This window comes from Scleropages formosus, chromosome 11 (assembly GCF_900964775.1).
Source record: "Scleropages formosus chromosome 11, fSclFor1.1, whole genome shotgun sequence".
Lineage (NCBI taxonomy): Eukaryota > Metazoa > Chordata > Actinopteri > Osteoglossiformes > Osteoglossidae > Scleropages > Scleropages formosus.
The window spans coordinates 4,453,881-4,478,583 of NC_041816.1; the positions used below are offsets into that span (position 1 = coordinate 4,453,881).

Below are 24,703 nucleotides of genomic sequence, written 5' to 3' on the forward strand. Positions count from 1 at the left end.
GTGAACCAAGAGAACACGGGGTGGGTTTCGCTATCAGAAACGGTCTCTTGGAACTGGTGGAACTATGTCCGGGTGGATCAGAACGAATACTTTGCATCAAGCTACAAACCTGTGCCGGCTGTGCTCACCTAGTTAGCACCTATGCACCAACCCTCGGTGCTTCGCCTGAAACAAAAGACCGGTTTTACGACGATCTCCATGCCGTCCTGGAACGCATACCTGCAAATGAGCAAGTATACCTTCTGGGTGATTTTAATGCAAGAGTAGGAGCTAATCGGGATTCTTGGCCCTCATGCTTAGGCTATTTCGATGTGGGAAAAATGAATGAAAACGGACAGCGCCTGCTGGAACTCTGCACATATCACAACCTGTGCATTACTAACACCTTCTTCAACACAAAACCACAGCACAGGGTTTCCTGGAGACATCCACGCTCGAAGCACTGGCACCAACTGGACTTGGTGATCACTAGGCGTGCAAACTTGAACAATGTCTTCTTTACACGCAGCTTCCAGAGCGCTGACTGCGATACGGATCACTCGCTTGTGTGTTCAAAAGTTAAGCTGATGCCCAAGCAGTTACATCATTCGAAACCCTATGGGAAGCCCCGCATCGATGGAAACAAGGCACTGCATGTAGAGACGGCAAAGATATTCCGTGACTGCCTTAAGAAAACGCTACCCACCACATACGTTACAGAAAGCGTCACCTCGAAGTGGGATCACCTAAGGGACACTATTCGTGACACGGCCTTGGCAGTTTTCGGGAGGAAGTCTAGGAAAGTGAACGATTGGTTTGAGGAGTACTTTGACGTGATGATTCCAGCCGTTGAGAAGAAACGTGCCGCCTTTCTGGAACACAAACGTTCACCCTGCGAGAACACCAAGCGAGCGCTGAGAGCAGCCAGAGCAGAAGTTCAGCGAACAGCTAGGCGGTGTGCGAACGACTACTGGCTCAACTTGTGTAACAAGATTCAGATCCATGCCAGCTTCGGTCATCTCCGGGAGATGTATGATGGCATCAAGCAAGCTATTGGTCCCAGGCAGAATAAGACAGCTCCTCTGAAGTCCAAGTCAGGTGATATTATAACCGACAAAACCAAACAGATGGAGCGCTGGCTGGAATATTTCTCCGAACTGTATGACCTCGAGAGCACAGTGTCAGACACCGCTCTTGAAGCCATTGAACAGTTGCCACTCATGAGTGAGCTGGATGACCTGCCCATGGTGGAGGAACTCAAGAACGCCATCAACCACCTAGTTGCTGGTAAAGCTCCAGGACAGGATGGCATACCACCAGAAGTCATCAAGTGTGCTAGAGATACTCTTCTGCAACCTCTCCATGAGTTACTGTGTCAGTGCTGGGAAGAAGGTGTGGTTCCACAGGATATGCGAAATGCCACGATTGTAACTCTCTACAAGAACAAGGGAGACCGAAGTGATTGTAACAACTACCGTGGCATCTCACTCCTCAGTGTTACTGGGAAACTCTTTGCTCAAGTTGTCCTCAGAAGGCTTCAAAAAATTGCAGAGCGGATCTACTCGGAATCACAATGCAGCTTCCGTGCCGGACGATCAACCGTTGATATGATCTTCTCCTTGAGGCAGCTGCAGGAAAAGTGTAGAGAGCAAAGGAAACCCTTGTACGTCGCTTTCATTGATCTGACCAAGGCGTTTGATACCGTCAGCAGAAGTGGGCTTTTCCGGGTTCTCAGTAAAATCGGCTGTCCGCCTAAGCTACTTAAGCTGATTCAATCCTTCCATGCTGATATGCAGGGCACAGTCCGTTTTAATGGATCAACGTCTGACGCTTTTAGCATCAAAAGTGGTGTCAAGCAGGGATGCGTGCTCGCTCCAACTCTTTTTGGGATCTTCTTCGCAGTGCTGCTGAAGCAAGCCTTCGGAAATTCCACAGAGGGGGTCTACCTACATACCCGAAGTGATGGGAACCTGTTTAACCTCGCAAGGCTTAAGGCCCGGTCGAAGGTACGAAAGGTTTTCATCCGTGATATGCTGTTTGCTGATGATGCTGCTCTGGTGTCACATACACAGGAAGAGCTTCAGCGGCAAATGGATTGCTTCTCTCGCACAGTTGAGGCCTTTGGTCTCAAAATAAGCTTGGAGAAAACCAATGTTATGGGACAAAGTACCCCTCAACCTCCATCAATCTCCATCGGCAACTACACTCTTGAGGTTGTTCATGCATTCAATTACCTCGGGTCGACCATCACAGATACCATGTCACTGGAGCCTGAGCTCAATAAAAGAATAGGAAAAGCCGCCATGACTCTGTCCAGTCTCAGCAGGAGAGTGTGGATGAATGGCATGCTCTCCAGGCGTACTAAGATCAAAGTTTACTGCGCTTGCGTTCTTGGAGTTCTGCTCTACGGAAGTGAAACATGGACTTTGTATGCCCACCAGGAGAAAAGATTGAACACATTCCACCTGCGTTGTCTCAGACGCATCCTCCAGATCTCGTGGAAGGACAAAGTTACTAACAGTGACGTCCTTAATCTGGCTGGATTGCCAAGCATGCAGACCATCCTCAGGCAACGCAGGCTACGGTGGCTAGGGCACGTTCGTCGGATGGATGATGGAAGGATCCCGAAAGACATCCTGTATGGGGAACTGGCCTCTGGTGTACGACCAACCGGACGGCCTCATTTGCGCTTCAAGGATGTGTGCAAAAAGGATTTGAGAGAGCTTGACATTAATGTGAACGGCTGGGAGGAGCTGGCAACTGATCGTTGCAGCTGGAGGCGGGAACTTCATCAAGGTCTGGGACGTGGCGAACAAAAGCTGCGACTACAGGCTGAGGAGAGGCGAAGACGCAGGAAGGTCAGGCTTCAAGTGGAACATATGAACAGCACCCAGCACATCTGTTGCAACTGCGGCAAGGATTGTCATTCTCGTTTGGGCCTTCACAGTCATGGCCGGCGATGCAAACCACCGTGAAGTGGACAAAACCAAGGCGCAATTCTATGGTCTTTCTAGACTGATGGATGCCAATGATGATGTTACAAATATGAGAATGTATTGAGATTAAGAGAAAACAGCAAAGGAGGTCTCAAGAAGTGCCCCTGCAATCACACCATAATGCTGAGTAATTACGCCAGTATTAATGTGCAGGGAAACGCAACATGTCAGCTTTAATGAAGGCTTTCTCTGTTTAATCACCCAACCCCCCCAGTGGGTGTAGGACAAACTATAAATAACGGCGGATTAGAGTCTCCCATTTACAAAGGATGAGCCGGCTGCGGTTTCCCCTATGGGCCACAGCATCTGACACGGGGCAGGATCAGCCGATAGTCGCCTCAATCAAGGAGGGGCCTGGCTTCACATTTATGGTCCCAGCTTGACAAAATAAAATTCTTAAGACTGTAAAAAATTTATTTCAGCTGTGGAGAAGGTGATCTTTCAACATTTCCTCAAAAAAATGTAAGTCTTGTGAAAAAAGCAGTACGACGCAGCTAATCCTATCCATGCACAAGTGTATGTGACCGCCAACTTTGCAGTTTTATCGCACAGAGCATATAATTGTGTCTGGATTCCCTCTGGACAAATATCTTGACAGTGTCAACTGTTCACTGCCAGCTGGATAACTGTGCTCAAACACTACATTTTCATATTAAAGCTATGGCATCGAGAAACATTTACATTTTTTTCTTTTTTTATTATTAATATGATTCACATGAATTCAGGTGAATTGTAATAATTATATGCTAAATGCTGGCAAACACAAATTGGTCATTGTTGACATAGAGCAGGGGTGGAAAAACTTGGTCTTGAGGGCTGCAGGGTGTGCTGGGTTTTGCTCAGTCTCAGCTCTTTATTTCTATATTGAAACGACAACCAGAATGTATTTCACCTCAGCTGGTATTTCAATTGTCTGTCATTTAAGCGTACTGGACAGTGTTCTGAGTGCTTCTGCCAGTGGCTGGTAACACCTGTTTCACATGGAGGCAGTAGTTAGTGCAATATTTAGAGCTGTCACACTGCAATCAAATGGATGGAGTATGGATTTCTGCTCCCACTAGTGTATTTGATCAAGGTACTCATTTTGACTTCCTCCAGTAAAAATTACTCAGGCACATAAAGGGGTAAATATTCATACGTAGCTTAGTATATAAACTCAACATTGTAAGTTGCCTTGGACAAAGGAGTCAGCTAAATAATTTAACCCATTCTACAATTACTTTGCTCTCTCTAACATCATCTTACATTTGTCTTTCAATATTTACATATTTTCAGGCATAGAATTACATTTACATGTAGCTGATCCTTTTCTCTAAGTGATTTACAACGTTAAGACACTTACAATTATTTACCCATTTCTACAGCCAGGTAATTCTACCAGAGCAATTTAGGGTAAGTATCTTGGTCAAGGGTACTACAGCTGGAGGTGGGATTCAACCCTATAACCTTTGGGTCCAAAGGCAGCAGCTCAAACCAATGTGCTACCAGCCTTGGGTGTTCTCCGACAATCCCTCAACCTACATTGACAGAACATGTTTCTTACCCTTCCATCTACCAATGTCGAGATTTTTACTGAGCAACTCACCTGCAGATTGATCTCTGCCTCATAGAATGTCAGGCAGTAGCAGTAGTGTCTGTTGGAGTCGATATCAGTCAATACCACAGTGAAGAAAGTGGGCTGCTTCCTCTCGCTGGACAGACTCCACCCTCCTGGCTGGCAGAACTGAAAAGCAGAAACAGTGGAAAAACCCTGAACAAGCTGCAGGACTCATCATGATCAGTGCTCATTAGCCTACCCATTAGTTTAACGTCATCTGCTCTAAAACAAAGTTGTGGACCTGCGTTTATGATGACAATATGATGCTTTCTTCACTGTGTGTTTGAGCACTAATCAGTGCAAAACATCCAATGCAACTGAGTTACCCACTTGGCCAGGAACCTGGGATTCATGTGAACCAGAGGGTGGTGAAAATGTTACTATGTCATCACAGCTCAGGAAAGGCACCCTACAAAGAGTTCAACGCACAAAGCTCAAGTCTTGGACAGCAGATGCTTCTCGGTAAAAGGCCTTACGGACAGAAGTTCCTCAGAACAAGATGGAAAAACAAGACTGCCGCTGGGACTCTCTGAGCTGCCGACGAAACTGCTGATGAGATGTGAGATTATGAAGCCCCCAGAGTTTCTGTTTAACAAACACACCCATATGTGGTGTGGTAAGGAGTTTTACTGGCATGGAAACCATCAACAGGATGTACACTGCGGTGCACTATGGCTATTGCACCCGCTCATCAGACTGCAGGAAATGACACTGAACTCACTAATTAGAGGTCCAAAGCACAATTATTTTTTTACTATATTTGTCAAGTAGATTGAAAGAAATCTCTTCCATTTACAAACTGAGAAAATATATGATTACTCCAAGCGTTACTTATATTGGTGAATGATTTTAGATTAGCATGTTTGCTGATTAAATCCTTATTTAATTCCTTTAAAAATAATAATATACATCATCAATAGATGTAGCAAGGCTGATTTCAGGCAAAGCAAGATAACTTTCTTTTGTGACTTCATGTCCTGGATTGAACTAATAACTGCCACATTAAATGTCTGCAGGCAAACTCTTAAAAAGAACTGCCAGGATTACAATACATAACCACATGGCTTTCCTGATTAAACAATAAAACAGACCATTTCAGTGATTAGAACACATAATCACATGGCTTTCTGCAGCAAATAATGAAACAGAGCATTGTAAATACATCTCAGTATCACAATTTGGTCAGATTTTTCATATTTTCACCATTTTTTCATAACTTATGTGCAGTCCATCTGTCCACAAATGCAGTTGGCAGGAAAACATCCACAAACTGTAAAATACAGTCTTTATGACAGAACACAGTACAGGAAGAACATAAGACCTTAAGCAATTAAGACATGAACAACGCACACATGCACATGAAAGAACGAATGAAAGTGCAGCGAAGAATCTTTAAGACCTTGTGAAACGTTTCCGACGCCTGAGGTGAAGTGCAGTTATAAGGTGCGCTATTCTGTGAGTGAAACAATTTAATCCCCTTGTGTTGGGGTTGAAGAGAATGGTAAAGAGACAGACTAATAGCTATATGACACAATGGATTCGGTCAACAAACTTGCACATTTTTACTTTCATTTCAAACTGCTGTTCATATTATGAAAAACCACTGTGGAAACACAGATATTAATTCCACTCCACTGCTTAGCTAAAATTTCAATCAAAAGAGATTTTCTATTTTTAACCAGCAGGCTAAAAACTTAAAGTCCAGTCCAGTCTAGTTTATTACTAGAAAAAGAAAACCGTAAAGAACATTTCTCAAAGGGACTCCTGTGCCTCAGTAGGTGCTCTTGTTGGATTTGAACTGACAACCTTCAGGTTATGCGCTTGTGTGAGGGTGTGGGGAGGGCTATAGCATCATGGGAGAAAGTGGAAATACTGGCAAGACCACAAGGCACGATTACCACTCTGTGGGGACGTGGCAGCTGCCTGCTCCATAAGACACAATACACGGCAGGAAGCCTGCATGCGGAAACCCCAGAACGCGTGTGGGGGGGAAACGTGGAGGAGACCTATGGCAGTATGAAAGCATCTGAAAAATGTAATACATCACAGCTGGAAAAGAGATCATATCTCCTTCCGAGTAACCCATAATGAGGGTGCTAAGAGGACAAAACACCCAACTGCTTCAAGCTTCGATGAAATCAATACACATTTCTAGGACTTTTTTAAATGTCATCCAGGAATTATATGATTAAGTGTGCTGAAATGGTGCCAGACGAAAATAATAATAATTAAATCCATGAGCACATCATCTTGATGTTTGCACATTTTTCTCTTTCCACAAATTCTCCCTTTTTTATTTTTTTTTAAAAAAGAATGAATGTCAGAAATCACCACCACTACTTTTTGGGAACTTCCAGAATATTAATCACATCTCCCAATTCAACTAAACCTCATAATGCATATTGTAATACTGTTGCTCACCAGCTAATCACTTAAGTGTAAGAAGTCACAAGAATTGTAAGATGATAAAATCAATAGAGTTTTTGTTCTGAAAGACATCAGAAATCACCAGTCTCAGTTTTGACCCAGACATGCTAAAAAGTAGGTGCAATTCTATCATAATTTCCTCCAGTGATCTTCAAATAAGACTTCTCACAAACCCTATGTAAAGGGGGAAACAGAAGAAAGTAACCAAAACTATTTTTGGGGTTTTCCCCACTTAAAAGAAAATACATGCAAGTTTTTGTCCAAGGTCAATATTCAAACCTAAAATCTTAAGCCAAGTTTTGGAAAGTTTTCTTACACATGGTCTACCATTACATTTGTTTGGTTTGCCATTTTACTGATTCTCAACCAAGATGTAGAGTGAAGCATTTACTTTTAAAGCAGAGAAAAATGTATTCAAGATCATGTATTTAGATCTGACAGGTTCTGTGCATGTGGACATCAATAAAGGGTACACATATAGTATAGAGTCCTGTATATGCAAAATATGTTGCATGCATGTAATCTTAAATTAATGCAACATTCTTAAAATATCATTTGCCATTTAAATGGCACCTTTACCCAAAGCAAATTACAAATGTTTAGCCAAATCTAATGACACAGACACTGGTCAGGCGTGGAGTAAATAAAGGTGTCATTTACCACGTTCAATGGTCACCACAGATCTATCATCCAAAGATTAAACAATGTGAAACATCCAAACTCTTTTCCCCCTCACTGTTTAGACTGTTCATTATGTAATGGCAACTTTCTCCAAAATATTGCGCCATCATGTCTATGAGTCAGACAAATGTCCCCATTACACTTTCCTTGGAATATTTTAAATTGTCCTCCCATCCACTGGGACTTCCATTGCGTGCAGCAAAAACTGAAATGTTTTCTGAACAAGTTGTAACCCCTTGACTTAACATTCAGCACGACTTTTTAGTTCTACCTGCAAATAATTCTCACACTGCCAGAATTCTTGAGTCACTGCATATAGAATCAAGTCCCACAACACCCGCTCAATCATGCTACTTGGAATGAGTTTTGTCACATTTATTAGCCCTTTCTCTTGATGGAGTTCAGAGAGCTCCGAATCACTCCTCAAGGACCTCATGAGTCACAGATCAGGGAACATCACTTAAAAATATCACTTACAAGGTCCACAGTAACTCCACAACAGGTGTACTGGGCAGACGCCTGCCTCTTGTTCTCTGTCAGACCCAGGCACAGACTGCAGCAATCCACACAGTCATGTCCAAGGGGATAGACTTTGGCCTTCACTGAGAATGCAGTCAAGTGGCAACGGTATGCCAGGCTTTATTGTGCCAGCAGTGACTGTGTCTCAGACCTTTGTTCTTGGCCTCAGTACCATGTACACCCCAAAGCCTTTGCATCATATGTCCCTTCAGAGTCATCTCTGATGAAGGACCTGCTCTTTGACCTGGCAGGAATCAGCAAAAGGATCGTATGGGGGATGCAGCTGACTGGATGCCAGGGATGGAATGTCACCCCTCCCAACTGCAGAGACCCCATCTGAGGGAGGGTGTAGGGCAGTGGGAGGGGAACTGCAATCCAGAGCTGGACCCAAGGGACCTCTGCTAAATTACTCCAGCAATGGCCTAAAAAAAAAAAAAAAAAAAAAAAATTCATAAAGATCCCAGATTAGTCCTGCAAATCATGATGCTTCTTTCCACAAATATATGAAGGCTGTTTTCCAGATCTGCAATAGTAAGATCAAGTTAAATTTGATCCCTTAAGGGTTCTTATGGTTTTTGTTAATACGTGTATATACTGTACACCGGATAAGAAAATTTCAAAATTGAACTTGGGGATAAGCACCTTTTACATTAATGTTACCCACAGAAAAAGCAGAAAGCAGAAGTCTTTGTTACCAGCAGTGTTAGAAAATGAGGACCACCAATTGGTACCAAGTGCAAGTACATGAAAACTGCCATTGAGTTACTACTGTAAAGTACGCATCTTCTGCAACTGAGTCTCAAAACACAATCATAATCAATATAACCCAACCAGAAGCAACTTAAAAATTAAAATTCAAAAGATTCCATACAGTAAAACAGGGAACACATTCATTAAAACTGATAAAGTTTCCAAAGACAATTGTTTAATATGACACAAAAATGAAAATACTGATTGTGCAAGTATAATTTATAACAGAAACATTTAAAGTAAATAAAGTATTTCAACACTTTTGAAAGCACCGTAATGTATGCAAGCAGCTATCAGGCTTGCCATATAAATTTTCCCAATACCACAGCAATAGACCTTAATATATTTAAATCAGTGCCCCCATTCACCTTGTATTCGTACTTAATCTTAAACCCTGATTTTACATTTTCCCCAATTTCAGTGTAAGGATTACCCACCATTGCTGCTGTCTGGGTCTTTGGGGGAGTGATATCTAAAGACCAAATTGCGAATGTATTTTCCTCGTTGTTTACTTAGTCTATTTAAAAGGCTACAAAAACACTGGTAAAAATGCCAGAAATATGTCAGATCGGGGCTAAGTTTTGACGCAGACCTGGATTCAGGAAAACAACAAGGCAACAGATGTGTCTCCTCGTTACACAGTCGGGACTTTCAGGAAGAGCAGAGTGACTTGTCATTGTGTTCGGGGTTACGGATCAGTGTCCCCTCCGTGTCCCTGCCAGGTCTCCAGGACAATGCCGAAAGCTTATCTTGTCTGAAGGTTGACCGATCCGCATCGCTGAACCCCAGACCTGAGGGACAGCTATTTTTGTCTTGCAGACTTGAGCCAAGAAGCAAACATTTAGGAAGACTCAAGAAAGCAGAAAAATGGCGGCTCTATTCATAGGCCCATGGATGATGACCTTAAAGGACAGGGGTTTGGGAAGGGGGGAGCCGAGGAACTAGCGCTTCCTAAAAAACATCTTGAAGATCAGCAGAAAAGCTGAAAGCAAAAAACGCTGCTCCACAACATGGGGTACTCTGAACCCAGACACAAGCGAAGCAGCACATATGTCACCTGTCAGTCTGAAGCCGAACCTTCGGGGCCCCATTCAGTCCTGCTTGCATTGACATCGATTAACTGCTGTCCTAAATAACTTGCGTTTTTTGGTTATTCTGTTTGCATTGTTATGCAACACGGCACATGTGTTTTGTTTTAGGGATGGGTATTTTTAGCCAGTCAAATGGGACGACATACATGCAGCACATAGTCAGAGGGGTGACTAATAGACAGCACTAATACTACAAACTAAACTGTGGTCACAACTCCAGGCTCATAATTCACCAAAATGATGACATGTGTGAAATTTTGCAGGAAAAAAAAAAAAAAAGTGCTGGATTTCATTTTTAATTCCATCATGTAAAATAATGTGTCAATTATAGAGTGCTACACATAGCTCCTCAGCATCTAGCCCTTGTGTTCTGCCAAGTGCTGCATTTAAAATGTCCCCATGGGGGACATGCAGGGCAAATACTTGAGTTTCTGAAGAGGGAAAAAAAACTGTGCAAATTTAAAACATATGGTGAATCCCTGGCTTTCATTTAAACTTTGAGTGATTCAATATGTCATTAACAAAGGTAAAAATGATCTTACTAAGAAAGTTAGATGCTTTTTAACAATGACTATACTGTCAGCTCTATAATTGATTATTTTGGAGGAATATGAAACCAACCCATTACTGGGAATAGATCATCTTTGGTGATGTCAGTCCAGGCTACTTCCCAAACACGACCAGCCTCAGACACCCTGCTTCGATCATTTATGTGAAGCTCACACAAACCATCTGACAAGAAATTTGCAGGATTACACGCACAGAGGAAAACTCTGTTGGGCATTTGTGCATAAAATTATGTGCTTTTCCGTTTGTTGTTCATGTCTACCTTTATGAATAGAAGTGTCAGCTGATGAGGGCATGTGCTAAGGAGGCAAACCATAGCATTCCTCTAAGACCTGGGTGTCACATCCTCTCACTCCAAGATGCTGAAGACAAGAATCAGCATGTAGAGCTATGTATGAAACACTGCTCATTAGTCATGCCAAGGAAATACGATTAATTTGAACGTGCAGAATACAAGTAGACAACCAAGCATTACTGAGTGTTTGCTTGAAAACAGGGTGGTTCTAGACAGGCAGCACCAATTCATCAACAAAATGATTGTATTTTAACATGGATGACATGTAAAGACATGCTGTTCTACTGTCTCAAAAAAAACATGACTTCCCAGAAATAGGAAACAATGATCGTTAAGGTGACTGAGGTAATCCCTTTTTAGCTGACAGCATAAAGACCAAAAAAAAAAAAAAAAAAAACCTGACATGTTCTCAAAAACAACCTAATGTAAACTGTATTGCCCTAGAAAAAAAATACAAATGCCTCAAACACATAATGCAGGAACCACAAAGTTAATTTCTGACCATTCTGGTGCTGTTGACCAGGAAAGAGGGAGGCCCAAATCCACACAATTGACCTCGACGTCCACCCTACGTGCTCCCGCCTCTGGCCAGGACGATAAAGGCCAAGAAGACAGGTGCTTCCTCAGAGCAGTGGCACGTCGTTTACTGCAGTCACGGGGCAGACTCCCCTCACACCCCCCCCCCCCCTTGATTACAAACACGGCCGCTGTCCCCCACTTGTTTTCTTTACCTGGACAAACAAAGACCAAAGGAACCGACGGGAACAATAAAAAGAATCAACCAAGAACTATGTCAAAAGGAAATTCAAGATGACAAAAAATTCGTAAAGTCACACTAACCCCCCCAAAAATGTATTTTTTTACGGACTAATTAGCTTGCCTGAGACGTGTGAGGAATTGTCACCCTTTGACGTTTTGACCAGGAAAAACAAATAAACTTTCCTGACACAGGGCTTTTAGGAGTCATTTCCCGCACTCCAAAGACAATGGCTCTACAGGAGGAAGGGGCCCGCTGCCGCATGTTTTCCATTATGGCATTCCTTTAAGCTGCATGGTCTCAACCACGCCACGTACTTGGAGGAAGGCAGTTCGCGCATAAGCCTGGCAGGACAGGCTCGAACTGGGACAACAAAGGTTAATAAATTTAACACTTGTTTTTGGTTGCTCTCAATCACTGCATTCCAGCATAATTCAGCCAACAATAACACTGACCACAATTAAACCGAGCCTAAGAAGAAGAACCACCTTGTTCCAAGGAAAGCTGTTAGGTTCATTTTACGATACTGAATCTCCTCATGATAATGACCTAACATTTCAGGTCACACAACTGAAGCATAGGGACCTTTGAGAAGGTCCCATGTCTGAATTACATACAATGGCACAAGCACACTGCTGTAAAAACTACAGTTTTGCTCAAATGAGGTTTGGGTAACTCAGAAATGTCTGTATAAAGATACAGCCAACAGATTTAACTGTCTTGGTATATACTAAATGCAATAAAACATCAACAAAAACACGTTCAGATAGCACAAAAAGACAACGCATGGAAAAAAACAAAAGGACCGTAGCAACTTGTTTCGTTTTCATTTACCATGCAACAGATTTTCAAGCCATTTTCTCCAGTGCCTTTTCCAGTTATTGTTCATCCTGAGCTTAGGCTCAACCACAGTTGTCTGTTGTCCCTCCTGTATTTTTTTTTTTTTCCCCTTCAGAGCCTGGCAAGTAGCCAGTCTGAGTCCGTTTCCCTCTCAAAGGAGGAACATGAAGTCCTTGGAGATGCAACGTTTTGGACAAGTAACAGACACATTGCTCTGTGTAATTCCACCTCTTCATTCACCAATGACTCAGAGGTTTGGATGTCATCTGTCAATGCAATAACACTTTATGTACAGGTAATATTCATGTGATGATCAGTGTTTAACACCTAGAAAACTAATTTTATCACATAATTATTCTATTATTCAAGTTCTGTGTGGGGTATTTCTGTTCAAACTTTGAGCATTTAACTTGAATTGCTTCAGCCTGTAGAATATCCCACTTTATGCACATTTAACCTAGAAATGATGGATGTTCAGTGGGGTAAAGGAATGACATCACATTCCCTGAAAACAGTTAAATATTTCCATTAATGCAAAACATTTTAACTGAAAATTCCTGTTAAATTCTTGACAACGATGCCATTTCTGAAAAGCTGCAGAAACTGTTAAACGTTAAATCCCTTCACTGTTCTGTCCCCATATTCCCCTTTAGAAACTTCAGATCCCACTTATTTAAAATAGGTCAGTCTATATGGCAAATTAACTTTTCCAGACCATTTTTGTTTTCCCATTTCCTATAAACATAATAAACAGACTTAATTTGAGCTCATTTCAAGATGCTCTGCATTCTTCTGCCAGCCATCTGGTTTGCGGGGGGTCATTAACATAGCATCTATCAAATGGGGGGCCTCTAACAGGAAAGGAAATAATAAGTCCCATAACAACATGCCGACTCGAAGAGTCGACATACGACATTAGCATGCAAAGCCTAAAATTAATGCGGGACATGCAGAGTTCTCTACAAAACCACAAGACCACAATGGGGCTAAGTTGAGAATTCAAAGAGTTTAGATAATTAAAGAAATATTTTCATTTCTCTTTTAAAGGTGAATGGAGTTCTATTGATGTGGAAGCTGTTGTGCAAAACATTCAAAAAGGACAAGAGGAGACATGCAAGTTTTGCACCACACAACTTTCTTACCATTACAAACAACCTCAGATGACTTCAGTTTTATTTTTGGCATTATACATGGCTCCTCACTTGGTTTTCTAACTTTTTAAGAATGTCCTGGGATACATTTAAGGAAGTCGTATGTTAGGACAGGAATTATTCATTTTCTGAAAGGGCAAACTAGAGAGACAAAGCAACAGGTTCTCTGGGGCACAGCAAAGACCAGAGCAGAGAGTGAGTGAGTGAGTGAGTGAGTGAGTGAGTGAGTGAGTGCGTGCACGCACACACGCCTGCCTCTTTGCATTCACCTGGGAAAGATCAAAATTCCATGCTCTGTGACTGCTACGACCAAACAGTTCGGGAAACTATTTTGCTGGTTGTCAGGCAATGACACTAGCTTTTCATTTTCACACACACTCATTTGTAGGTTGCTTCACCAGAAATTTCAGTAATAATCCTCCTGCATTTAAGGTACAAGTCTTATTTAACCAATTTATTTAACCAATTAGCCAGTCTCTGTAGACCCCATGCTTACATGTTTTATTTATCAGCCACTCATTTCTATCTGCTGCAGAATTACTAGAACGCACAACACACTGAGCCTTTGTATAGGAGAGAAATAATGAGATTTTACCATTTCACAGTGGTTAATGAAAATTACATGAACGTAAGGAAATTATGCCCTGGACCAAAGTTTCTAATTACCTCATTCAGACCTGAGCAGTTCTAAATGACATAGCTATCTTAAGGCAGCATTACTGGAGCTTTACTGCAGTGACAGTACCTCTGCCTGTGTCAATTACTGTAAAGCTCCCTCTGAAAAACACAGGAATTTAATCTCTGGGACTTGAAAGGCATCCTGGTAGCCGGATGTGGTCCTTTGTGACTTTTTACTTGTTTTACAAACATGAACAGACCCGACGTGCTGAGGGACATGTTGGCTTTGGTCACTACACTAACACAGCAGCTGCCCTTTCAGCTGGAAGCAGAAGGTGCCAGCAAATAAATTAAGTGTTTTAAAGAGACTCAACATGACTCAATGTGGCCTACAATGTCACGGCATGTCTCAACCTGACTCACAACACTGTCGAGTGTTGCAGAATGTTTCATCCTGGCCCACAGTGTCCTTGAATGTCTCAACCTGACCCAGCAATGCCTATCACTTCCCAATATTACCAAGCCCTTTACTGGTGATTCTGACTCCACCATTGTGCCCTTGATGTCTGCTGCCCCATCAAGACCAGAGCTCATGACCACTGCCAACCTCACCGTTTCCTCTACTTCTTCCTCAGGATAGAAATACTGTGAATTACTCTTGTGCCCTTCCTGGAAGTAAGGCCCAACATTCCGGATTACAACAGGGATTTGGGAGAAGAAAGGAAAAAAAAAAAAAAAAAAAAAAAAAAATATTGAGGAGAAAAGATACAAACAGCAACTACTGGCTGGTCATGGTAGGTCAAATTCCTTCAGCTGAGGAAGTCTGATCCCATGAGGAAAGTCTTCATATGTACACCGTCTTCAGAAAACATTTACATTTAGATTACAGTTCTTAGACTTGATAACTTGTCCAGGACTTCAAAGAATGGGTCACAAATCTCTTGTTGTTCTTTGCAACATAAACACTGAGTGGATTTTGTCTTATTTAGATAAAGAGGATGGGGTTTTTGTATAGCCATCTTCATATGAAAAATTGAGAGATATTTACTTTTCAAAGTGCACTTCCATCAGTAATGAAGAGATACAGCAATATTCATTAAAAATCTGACAATAAAAACCCTTAATTGTGTCAAAAAAAATTTATCTCAAATTGCTATGATTGTGAAAGTCCACAGTACGGCATGTAATCTTTTAAAATATATGTATTAGCCCAGTCATTAGATCAGTCATTCTTTGTTTTGTATAAGACAAAAAAATGCAGAGGTGGTAAAAATCTTAACTTATAGGTGTAAGACATTATTTCAGAAAAATTGTCAACAGCCTGGCTTTAAAGCCAATATATTTGGAGACCATTAAAAAAAATGCATACAAATGTATACTCTTACATTTACATTTATTCAGTTAGCAGACGCTTTCTCCAAAGCGATTTCCAATGAACTCTATGTAGTGTTATCAGCCCACACACCTTATTTACCAAGGAAACTTACACTGCTTGATACACTACTTACAATGGGTCACCCATCCATACATCAGTGGAACACACTCTCTCCGTTACTCACATACTATGGGGGAACCTAAACAGCATGTCTTTGGACTGTAGAAGGAAACCAGAGCACCAGGAGAAAACTCACACAGACAGGGGGAGAACATGCAAACTCCACATAGACTGAGTGGGAATCGAACCCACGTCCTCTTGCACCACCCGGGTGCTGTGAGACAGCAGCTTATTATTGTATATTATAGTACAAACCAACACCAAAAGTATGCCTAGCCTGACAAAACTGGATGGAAAATGAGGGGGGGGAAATTACATAACATTTCTGTTACATTGTGTCATTGATGGGGACTTCTGGCTGTAGGTACATTCTGGGAACTCTAGAACCCGAGGTCAGTGCAGCAGATTTAAGTCGTACTGCGCGTAACTCGAAATGTCAGTTTCATTGCTGCCAGTGAGGACCGCATCCAGCGTTGCTGTGAATTATTAACGTTAATAACACCTCTGTCCAAGGCAACACATGATCTAAATAGGTAACGTTTCACAATGATTTCTATTTACATTTATTCATTTAGCAGATGCTTTTCTCCAAAGTGATGCACATCTCAGATAAAATACAATTAGTGCATTACATTAGGAGAAATAGACATAGTTACAGACATGTGATAAAGCAGACCTAGTCTGTTTCTTTCCACTATATGCACTGATGCTCATCGCATGAGTAGGTGCACAAAACTCAGGATAGACGAATCCTGATCACCTTCCTACAATCTCCCCCCCCCTTTAAAGGTACACAAACCTTTACATACAATACAGGAGTAGCAGCTGTGTAAAGGCTTATCTGGGTATGATCATAAAGAAACGGTGCATGAACATTTACACAATACATGAGCTGGAGAGCTCATGGGCGAAGTGAGTCCAGAAAAGGTGAGTTTTCAGACCCTTCATGAATATAGACAGAGTTAAGGCAGTTCTGAGTGAGAGTGGGAGGTCATTCCACTACAATGGAGCCAGAACTAAGAACCTCCGCGCTTTACCTTTTGTATGCGGGACCACCAAGTGAGCAGAAGTAGATGAGCAAAGCGGTCTGGTTGGCATACAGCGGTTGATCAAGTCTTGTAAACAGCTAGGAGCAGTTCTACTGATGCATTTGTAGGCAATAACCAGGGTCTTGAATTTAATCCAGGCAGCTACAGGGAACCAGCGAAGAGAAATGAGTAGGGGAGATACATGGGAACACTTTGGAAAGTCAAACAACTCGTGCAGCAGCGTTCTGTATCAGTTGCAGAGGTTTGATGGCAGTAGCAGGAAGGCCGCATAAGAGAGAGTTGCAGTAGTCCAAACGGGATATCACCATGGCCTGGACAAGTAGTTGGGCAGATTCAGTTGTGAGGTAAGGATAGATCCTGTGGCTGTTATGCAGGACATATCTGCAGGTTTGGGTTGTGGCTTCGATGTGCTGAGAGAAAGACAGACTTGAGTCAATCATCACTCCTAGACTCTTAGCCAAGGAGGTAGGGAAGATGAGTGAGTTGTGCAGTTTGATTGATAGAGCATGACAGGAGGATGGGCCAGTTGGGAGGTAAAGAATCTCTGGTTTAGAGAGGTTGAGTTGGAGGTGGTGATCAGACATCGAAGCAGAGATGTCTGACAGGCAGCAATGCGTGCAGAAATGTCTGATGCTCCAGGTGGAAAAGAAAGGAAGAGCTGGGTATCATCAGCATAGCAGTAGTATTGAATCCATGGGAGGCTACGACTGGGCCGAGGGAAGAGGTGTAGATTGGGAAGAGAAGAGGACCAAGTACCGAACCCTGCGGGACACCGGTTGAGAAAGGCAGAGAAGAAGAACAGGAGCTCCGCCAGACACTTGATAGGATCTGTCACATAGGTAGGACTCAAACCATCTTAGTGCTGCTCCCTTAAACCCAAGCTGACTAAGGAGAGAGTAGAATCTGGTGGTTGACAGTGTCGAATGCTGCAGACAGATACAGGAGGATGAGGACCGAGGAGAGGGAGGCAGCTCTAGCCGACTGGGGAGCATCAGACACTGCCAGAACTGCCGTCTCCATGGAGTGACCGACTTTGAAACCAGACTGATATCCATCGAGGAGATGGTTCCGGGAGAGGAATTCAGATACTTGATCACAGGCTGCTTGCTCTAGAGTTTTAGACAGGAAGGAAAGGAGGAAGATTGGTCTCTAGTTTTGAACCAAGTTGGGATCCAGGGAAGGCTTCTTTAACAGAGGTGAGAGGAGAGCAGTTTTGAAGGCAGCTGGGAAACAGCCAGAGGAGAGCAAGGAGTTGATGATCATAGAGATGAAAGTGGAGAGTTGCAGGGAGAAGTTCTGTAGGAGTGATGATTGTATCAGATCAAGCGAGCAGGTGGTAGGCTCTTTGTGATATAATGAGGTTGGAGATTTCAGATTTAGAGAGCGGTTTGAATTTGGAGAGCATGACTTCCAGCACGAACCGGGCAGGGTGATGCTGAGAACTTCTAATTACTTTGTTTCTCAGGGACAAAGTCAATGCAAAGTCATCATCAGTGATAGGAGGAGGAGGAGAAGGTGGTGGTAGACACAGAAGGGAGGAGAGGTGGCAAAGAACCTGTATGTTTTTTTTTTTTAGTTGCAGACTGTATTTTGTTGTGGTAGAAGGCAGTTTCAGCTGAATAGACAGCAGAGTAAAAAGCAGCCAAGAGTAGTTCGTAGGCATCCAGGTCCAAGCGAGTCTTGGATTTTCGCCATCTTCGCTCTGCAGCCCGGAGTTTGGACCCGTTAGCACGTAACGTATAAGTCAAGGTTTGACAGACGAGGATAAACCAGGTTACTGTAGCAGCGGGAGTGTCCAGGTCTCCGGTGGTGGCAACATCGCGCAGCTCAGTTGCCGTAGACAACTTCAATGGTCGACATGGTTGACGCAACATCCCTCGCGGAACACAAGGTTGGTGGCCTTCCACAGGTAGACTCCCTTGTCTTTGCACCAAGAGGCTGCCGCAACCACTGCTGTTACGGATTACCAGCTGCTATTTAAACCAGGCTAATTCCTGTCAGCTGAGATTTCTAATTGGAATCGAAGCCACTCCAACAATGGCAACTAAAACAAACAGATGTGATTAATTGATAGACAGAGTCACGCGCCCACTCTACACTGACACTGAATTTTTTAGCTTTACATGCACCCTAACAAACCGCAAAACGCAATTCAAACAAACAAATTAATAAAAATACCACCGACAGCTGCACAAACACATAACCAATTGCTTCTCTCTATCTGCACAACTACACAACAAGAATACGTGTTGGGGGAAAGCAGTAGCAATAACAAACTTACCCAAAACACGACGAACTGTAGCAACAGACCTTCAACGCAAAATATAATGCACTCTTAAATGACAGAAGACAATACAAGTGTCAGGTAAAATAGAGACATTTAAAAAGCCCTAAAGAAAGATCTTTAGTAACGAGTGCCCTAACTCAACATCAGTGTGAATGCTACTCTTTTAACACTGTCCTCACCTCACCCCTTTCCCCATCCTGCTTAATAACACATTTCTACCATGCCTACCTGTACAGTAAAATTGAAAGCTACAATGAACTGGAAGTGGTCCATCCTATTAAAATTCCGCACTCTTGGAGTCAACTGTTGGAGCAGCCGGTAGCGTAGTAGTTACAGCTGCTGCCTTTAGATGCAAAGGTCACATGTTCGAGCCTCACCTCCAGCTATAGTAACCTTGAGCAAGGTTTTTACCTTACATTGCTCCAGGAAAATTACCCAGCTGTATAAATGCGTAAATAGTTGCAAGTTCCTTAACATTACAAGTCGCCTTGATCACTGGGGAAGTTGAGAAGGAACTCCTTGGAGCAGAGCTCTTTAGCTCAATTTCAGTCAATGATTCCCCCCAGTTATATAATGTTTTCCAGTCTAATCTTAGCTTTCATAAATCATTTCATGCAATTTTATTTATTTATTTGGCACTAAATGTCACTATCATTTAATTCAACCTTAAGAAGTCTCACTACTTTCCACCAACATTTCCTCTTTAAACAGATAAATTTAGGAAGATTACATGTGTTACTTAAGGTGCAGATAGTTCTCTATAGGTCAGATAAACCACTATTCTGTTGAAAAGTTTTCTGGGTGCTATCAAGTCATAGCTAACAGCACAATCATTCAGTTCAGACTGGCATGTAAAGTTATCAATAGTGTTCCCCTGACTAACAGCACAGTAAATGATCTGCAGTTAGCCAGTTCAATACAGATTAAGCAGGCACTTAACATGACAGGAGAATTATGGGATACACAGAAGATGAGAAGAGAGCAAGCAAGAGATTACTGTGGAAAAAAAAATCTGACATGAATATACTTTCATTTCAACACACAGTAAAAGTCATTCCTGGTTAGACCTGGGAACGTCAAAAAATGAGTACTGTAGGACTTTTAAAGATGAACGTGACTATTCTCACAGCATAGTTGTTTGTGCTCAAAATTTAAGGAAATTCTTGCTTTTATAAATCAACTGGGCAGTTGCTGGGAAACTGGGTTTGTAAACACAATTTGTAGTGTAACTAGAAACAGCCCCCCATCTGATGATGCTCATATTGTATTTTTACACTTAATGGAAAGAAGAAACAAAACAGCAAATCAAATAAATTCAAGATGTTTTTACAGGCTGCAAGTTAAAAATATCTTAATGATCAATGGTAAAAGTTAGTGATCTATAAAGCTTTAGTGTCTGTAAACCCACTGTGACAAAAAGGCACAAAAACATTGGAAACCAAGTACTAAGAGGGAAATCACAGCACCTCTAATAAGAGAATTCTCTGAGTAATAAAAGGACAAAAACTAAAAAAATAAGCAGAAAACATGACAATGCCAGCACTATGAAATGCAAAATAGTCAAACCCAACTTATGAAAGATCATAGTCAGATCAAAGACAAACAGCAAATATTATCTATAAGTGATTGAATATATTGCTTTTGGGCAGTGAAAATGGCCAGGTTTTGAGTGAATCTGGAAGTGTTCTCTTCTGTAGGCCCTCCATGATATGACTGCAAATGAACATCTGCGGCCTTAAAGCATAGGTTCTTAACCATTTCAAAGGTAAAAACCCCTTTAATTCATCTGATGAAAGCTAAGGCCCCCCTTAAGGACTGTAATACTTTTGTCCCCCCAACTCAGCTATTTTGTTTCTGTTATCAGCAGCTCAGCAAGTAGCGCTACCACCTCACAGTGCCTGAACTGTTGAGGCATAGGTTCAGATCCAGCTCAATCTGTGTGGAGTCTGCATGCTCTCCCCATGCCTGTGTGGGTTTCCTCTGGGAGCTCCAGCTTCTTCCCACAGTCCAAAGACATGAAGTTCCAATGGTTTGGTGATGCTAAATTGGCTGTAGTGTGTGAATTGTTGAGTGCGCTTGTGGCTACCCTGCTATGGACTGGCATCCTGTCCAGGGTGTACCCCCCCAGCTTTGCACCCAGTGATTTTGAGATAGGCTTTGGATTCCTGTGACCTGGACAAGTGGTTAATGACAATGGACAGACAGTGTTATTTTCAAAGCAAATCTGCACTTCATGGACCTCCTGATCCCCATCAACAGAACCCCATGGGGTCCATGAACCCTCAGTTAAGAACTCCTGCCCTAACATGTCACATTAAAAAGTGCATCCAAATACAGAAGTTACCATGACATATCTGATAATACAGTGATACTGGCAACATATTATTGTAGTATAATTCACTGAACAGGTATTCAAATTTCCATTAGGACAAAAATTAAGTAATAAATGTCAGTTTTGGCTATCACAAATTTAAATCAGATATCTCTCAGTTCTAAAGGCCAGAGGCCTGTTCTAAATTGTATCAAGCCTGTTTAGAGACCGAGATAATGAGCATTAAAAGAATTCTAAACATTCAGTTTTAATTTACATGACACATGCTGTTTATTTTCCATGTGACTGTCATGGCAATAGTACATTCAAATAATGAAGAAAAGAAAAAAAAAATATGGCACTGGGAAATACAAAATTCCAAAGCAAAGGGTGGGGGTGGGGGGGGAGGGGAGAGAGAAAAAAAAAAAAAAACACATTCATACCAAGAATAGCTGACAACATAACAAAATCATTGAAACATATTGTTTCCATTTACCCCATATTCTCAGGGCAAGGCCAGACAGACACCCGAGGGGGTACAGCTCAAATCAAAGCCTTTTATCTTAGGCTGCAAGATGATGCTTAATATTTTCCATTTTTATCATAAGGCTATTCTGAACACAGGTTGTGAATATTTACTGATCACAGAAAAAAAGATCCTTGAATGCAAGCAATAAATATTGTAATGTCTTGCTTCTTATCGAGCCGTTCGACTCCCTATGCATGCAATAATCATTGATAAGATCTTTGAAAAAAGATGGCTAGGGATTATGTTATTTCTTATTGCGACTAAAACTTAAAGTGCTTGTTAAGTGATAGATTAGAAAGTGTACATAATACCTCTTGAACAAGTCTAGAGCAACGGAACACAGAAATACAGAAAAACACAACTAGTCTGATCTTTGTGAGACTTTTGTTTTGACCATTACTTTGGTAATTACAGCTGTTGTCTACACAAGCTTTAGCATGCAAAATTAAATCATACTCCGAACTGTTTTAAAAACTTTTTTTTTTTTTTTACCCATGACTTTAAAAACACTGCCCATTCGTTGTGCACACTTGGTGAGAACACGGCAAAGGTTTGAGCTATTTCATTAACCGATCATCACCGGAAATTCGACATGGGGTTAAGGATACAAGTTAGCCTGGGTACCTGAGCTCACTGTTCTCTCACCGCCTTCTGGGGAGGTGTGAAGCAATGACAAACCACCCGCTGTGGTCCATGAGTGACACAGCTGTCCGTCAATGGGTGGCAGCTGTTTTGCATGCTGCCATGTGACTCAGTGTACAAAAAGCAAAAAGCGTGGCTGAGAATAGGAGGAACAAAAACAGGATATGCAGAGAACTGCAGGCAATTCTTCAGAGCATGGCTATATTCTAATTTCATGTTCTCAATGGTGGCATTATTGAAGGCAGCTACAGTTTCTCCTGCAACAGCTCTTGGTGAAGCTCAAAGGGGGCATTTCAGGTCACAGCAATAAGCCCTTCTTTTCCACTCTTTCCCAGGTAATGCAGGGTCACACTACCACCTTGACATTTGTACTGTTCTACTAAACTAGACTACTGTCCTGATCACATTCACATAATGTCTGCCAGTCATTGCCCAGTTCTGACACATTAGTATTAAACTTAGAGGTTATTAATTTTTGTATACTGTACTATTTTATAATTATAAATCTCCAAAATGTATTTTTATGCCATATTTGCAAACCACTTGCTTAATTTTACACATTTACACTGATGTTTTTGTTTATGTATCCTTTTGAAAGTAACCATAGCAATGCCTCGTTCCTGAACTGAAACACCTATGAGAGTTTAAGTTCAGTTTTTTTTAACCGACATTCCACCTGCCATCCATGCACAAGCAAAATGAAACTTGGTAGATCATTTGGAGAGTGAACACATCTGTCAACAGAAAGAAAATGTAAAACTGCCACACAGCTTTTTATTTTGAGACATGCCTTAGGGAGGAAGCTTGGTTTAATTATGTGTCCCTTAACCACTGTCTGCAGCTCATGCTGATGAGAAACACGTTTGGTGTACCCAGAGGTAAATGCTTAGCACACACTTAGGTCACAGTTCTCCACTCCGCTGGGGGCCTGCAGCGCACTTGGGATGCTTTTCACGTTCAGTCATTCGCTTGCTGCTGATGGTTTCCAGATAGAATTTTCTTGTGTCAAAGAACTTATTTTTTTCACAGTGCAGAGGAAAAACTTCAAATTATAAGAACTGTATACCAAGAAAAATAATACACGTGCATATAAATTGCTTACTAAGTATGTTGAGTAGAATGGTGCATTTCAGAACAAAGTAAAAAGCTGAAAATGGAGTCATCATGCTCTATTAGTAGAGAGCACAACACTTCAGGGACTAAAAAACATACCACAAGAGTTGTTCAAACAAGCTATATATACACAGTAGATCCCAGTTATCAGTCTTGTGGTGAAACAAACTCACCCCTCCCCTGGTCACTCAGAACTGCTGAATTCTTTTCAGCATTCAAGAAGAGTCTTGACAATACATGTCTTTCAGATGCATTTTCTAAAGCTCCTGCCAGCTTTGCAAATTCAGCTTTTTCTATTTTTATGTCACTTCTGCAGGCAGCTACTCAAGTGGCATGAGGGACAGCTAGTACCGTAGTGGTTTGAGCTGCTGCCTTTGGATCAAAAAAGGTCACAGGTTCGATTCCCACCTCCTGCTGTAGTACCTTTGAGCAAGGTACTTACCCTAAATTGCTCAGGTAAAATTAACCAGCTGTATGAATGGGAAAGTAGCCTTAACATTGTAAGCAGCTTGGGAGAAAAGCATCAGCTAAATGAATAAATGTAAATGTAAACAACATGTTCTAAGAAAATGGTGTAATCAAACAAGCTGTCTTTTAATAAATGTTTGTACTGAGGCACTTTGTCTGTGGTGGAATGCACTTTTGTTTACTCTGAGTTGTATGTCGCTTTAAGAAAAGGATCTGCCAAATTCAATGTAATAGAATGCAGACAAACAGCTAACAGGGTCAAACCCTTGACTGTATTATAAGCAATCTTGTGTTACACTGAGCTGCGTTACATCTCGTCTACTGTGTGTGTGTGTGTGTGTGTGTATATATATATATTCAAGTTTTGCATTCATAGTTCATAGAAATAACCATCTCATAAAAAGGCTATACTAGACCATTGCAACTCCTTAATGGTCTTCAGCCTTCAGTATCCTCAGAGGAAACTCCAGTACATGGTGGTCCACTTAACCAAGTTGAATAAGTTTACAAATGTTCAGAATGTGTACAGAACTACCAGAAT

At 41.8% G+C, this 24,703-nt stretch overlaps 1 protein-coding gene across 2 annotated transcripts in view; it reads right to left on the minus strand.

Moving 5' to 3' along the window:
• Positions 1-24,703, minus strand: part of sbf2 (SET binding factor 2) — a 98,056-nt gene that overhangs the window by 48,086 nt on the left and 25,267 nt on the right. For both annotated transcript variants that reach the window (XM_018752609.2, XM_018752608.2), the window contains exon 3: positions 4,561-4,698. In XM_018752609.2, the coding sequence (XP_018608125.1) occupies positions 4,561-4,698 (138 nt within the window). The remainder of the gene's footprint in view (positions 1-4,560; positions 4,699-24,703) is intronic.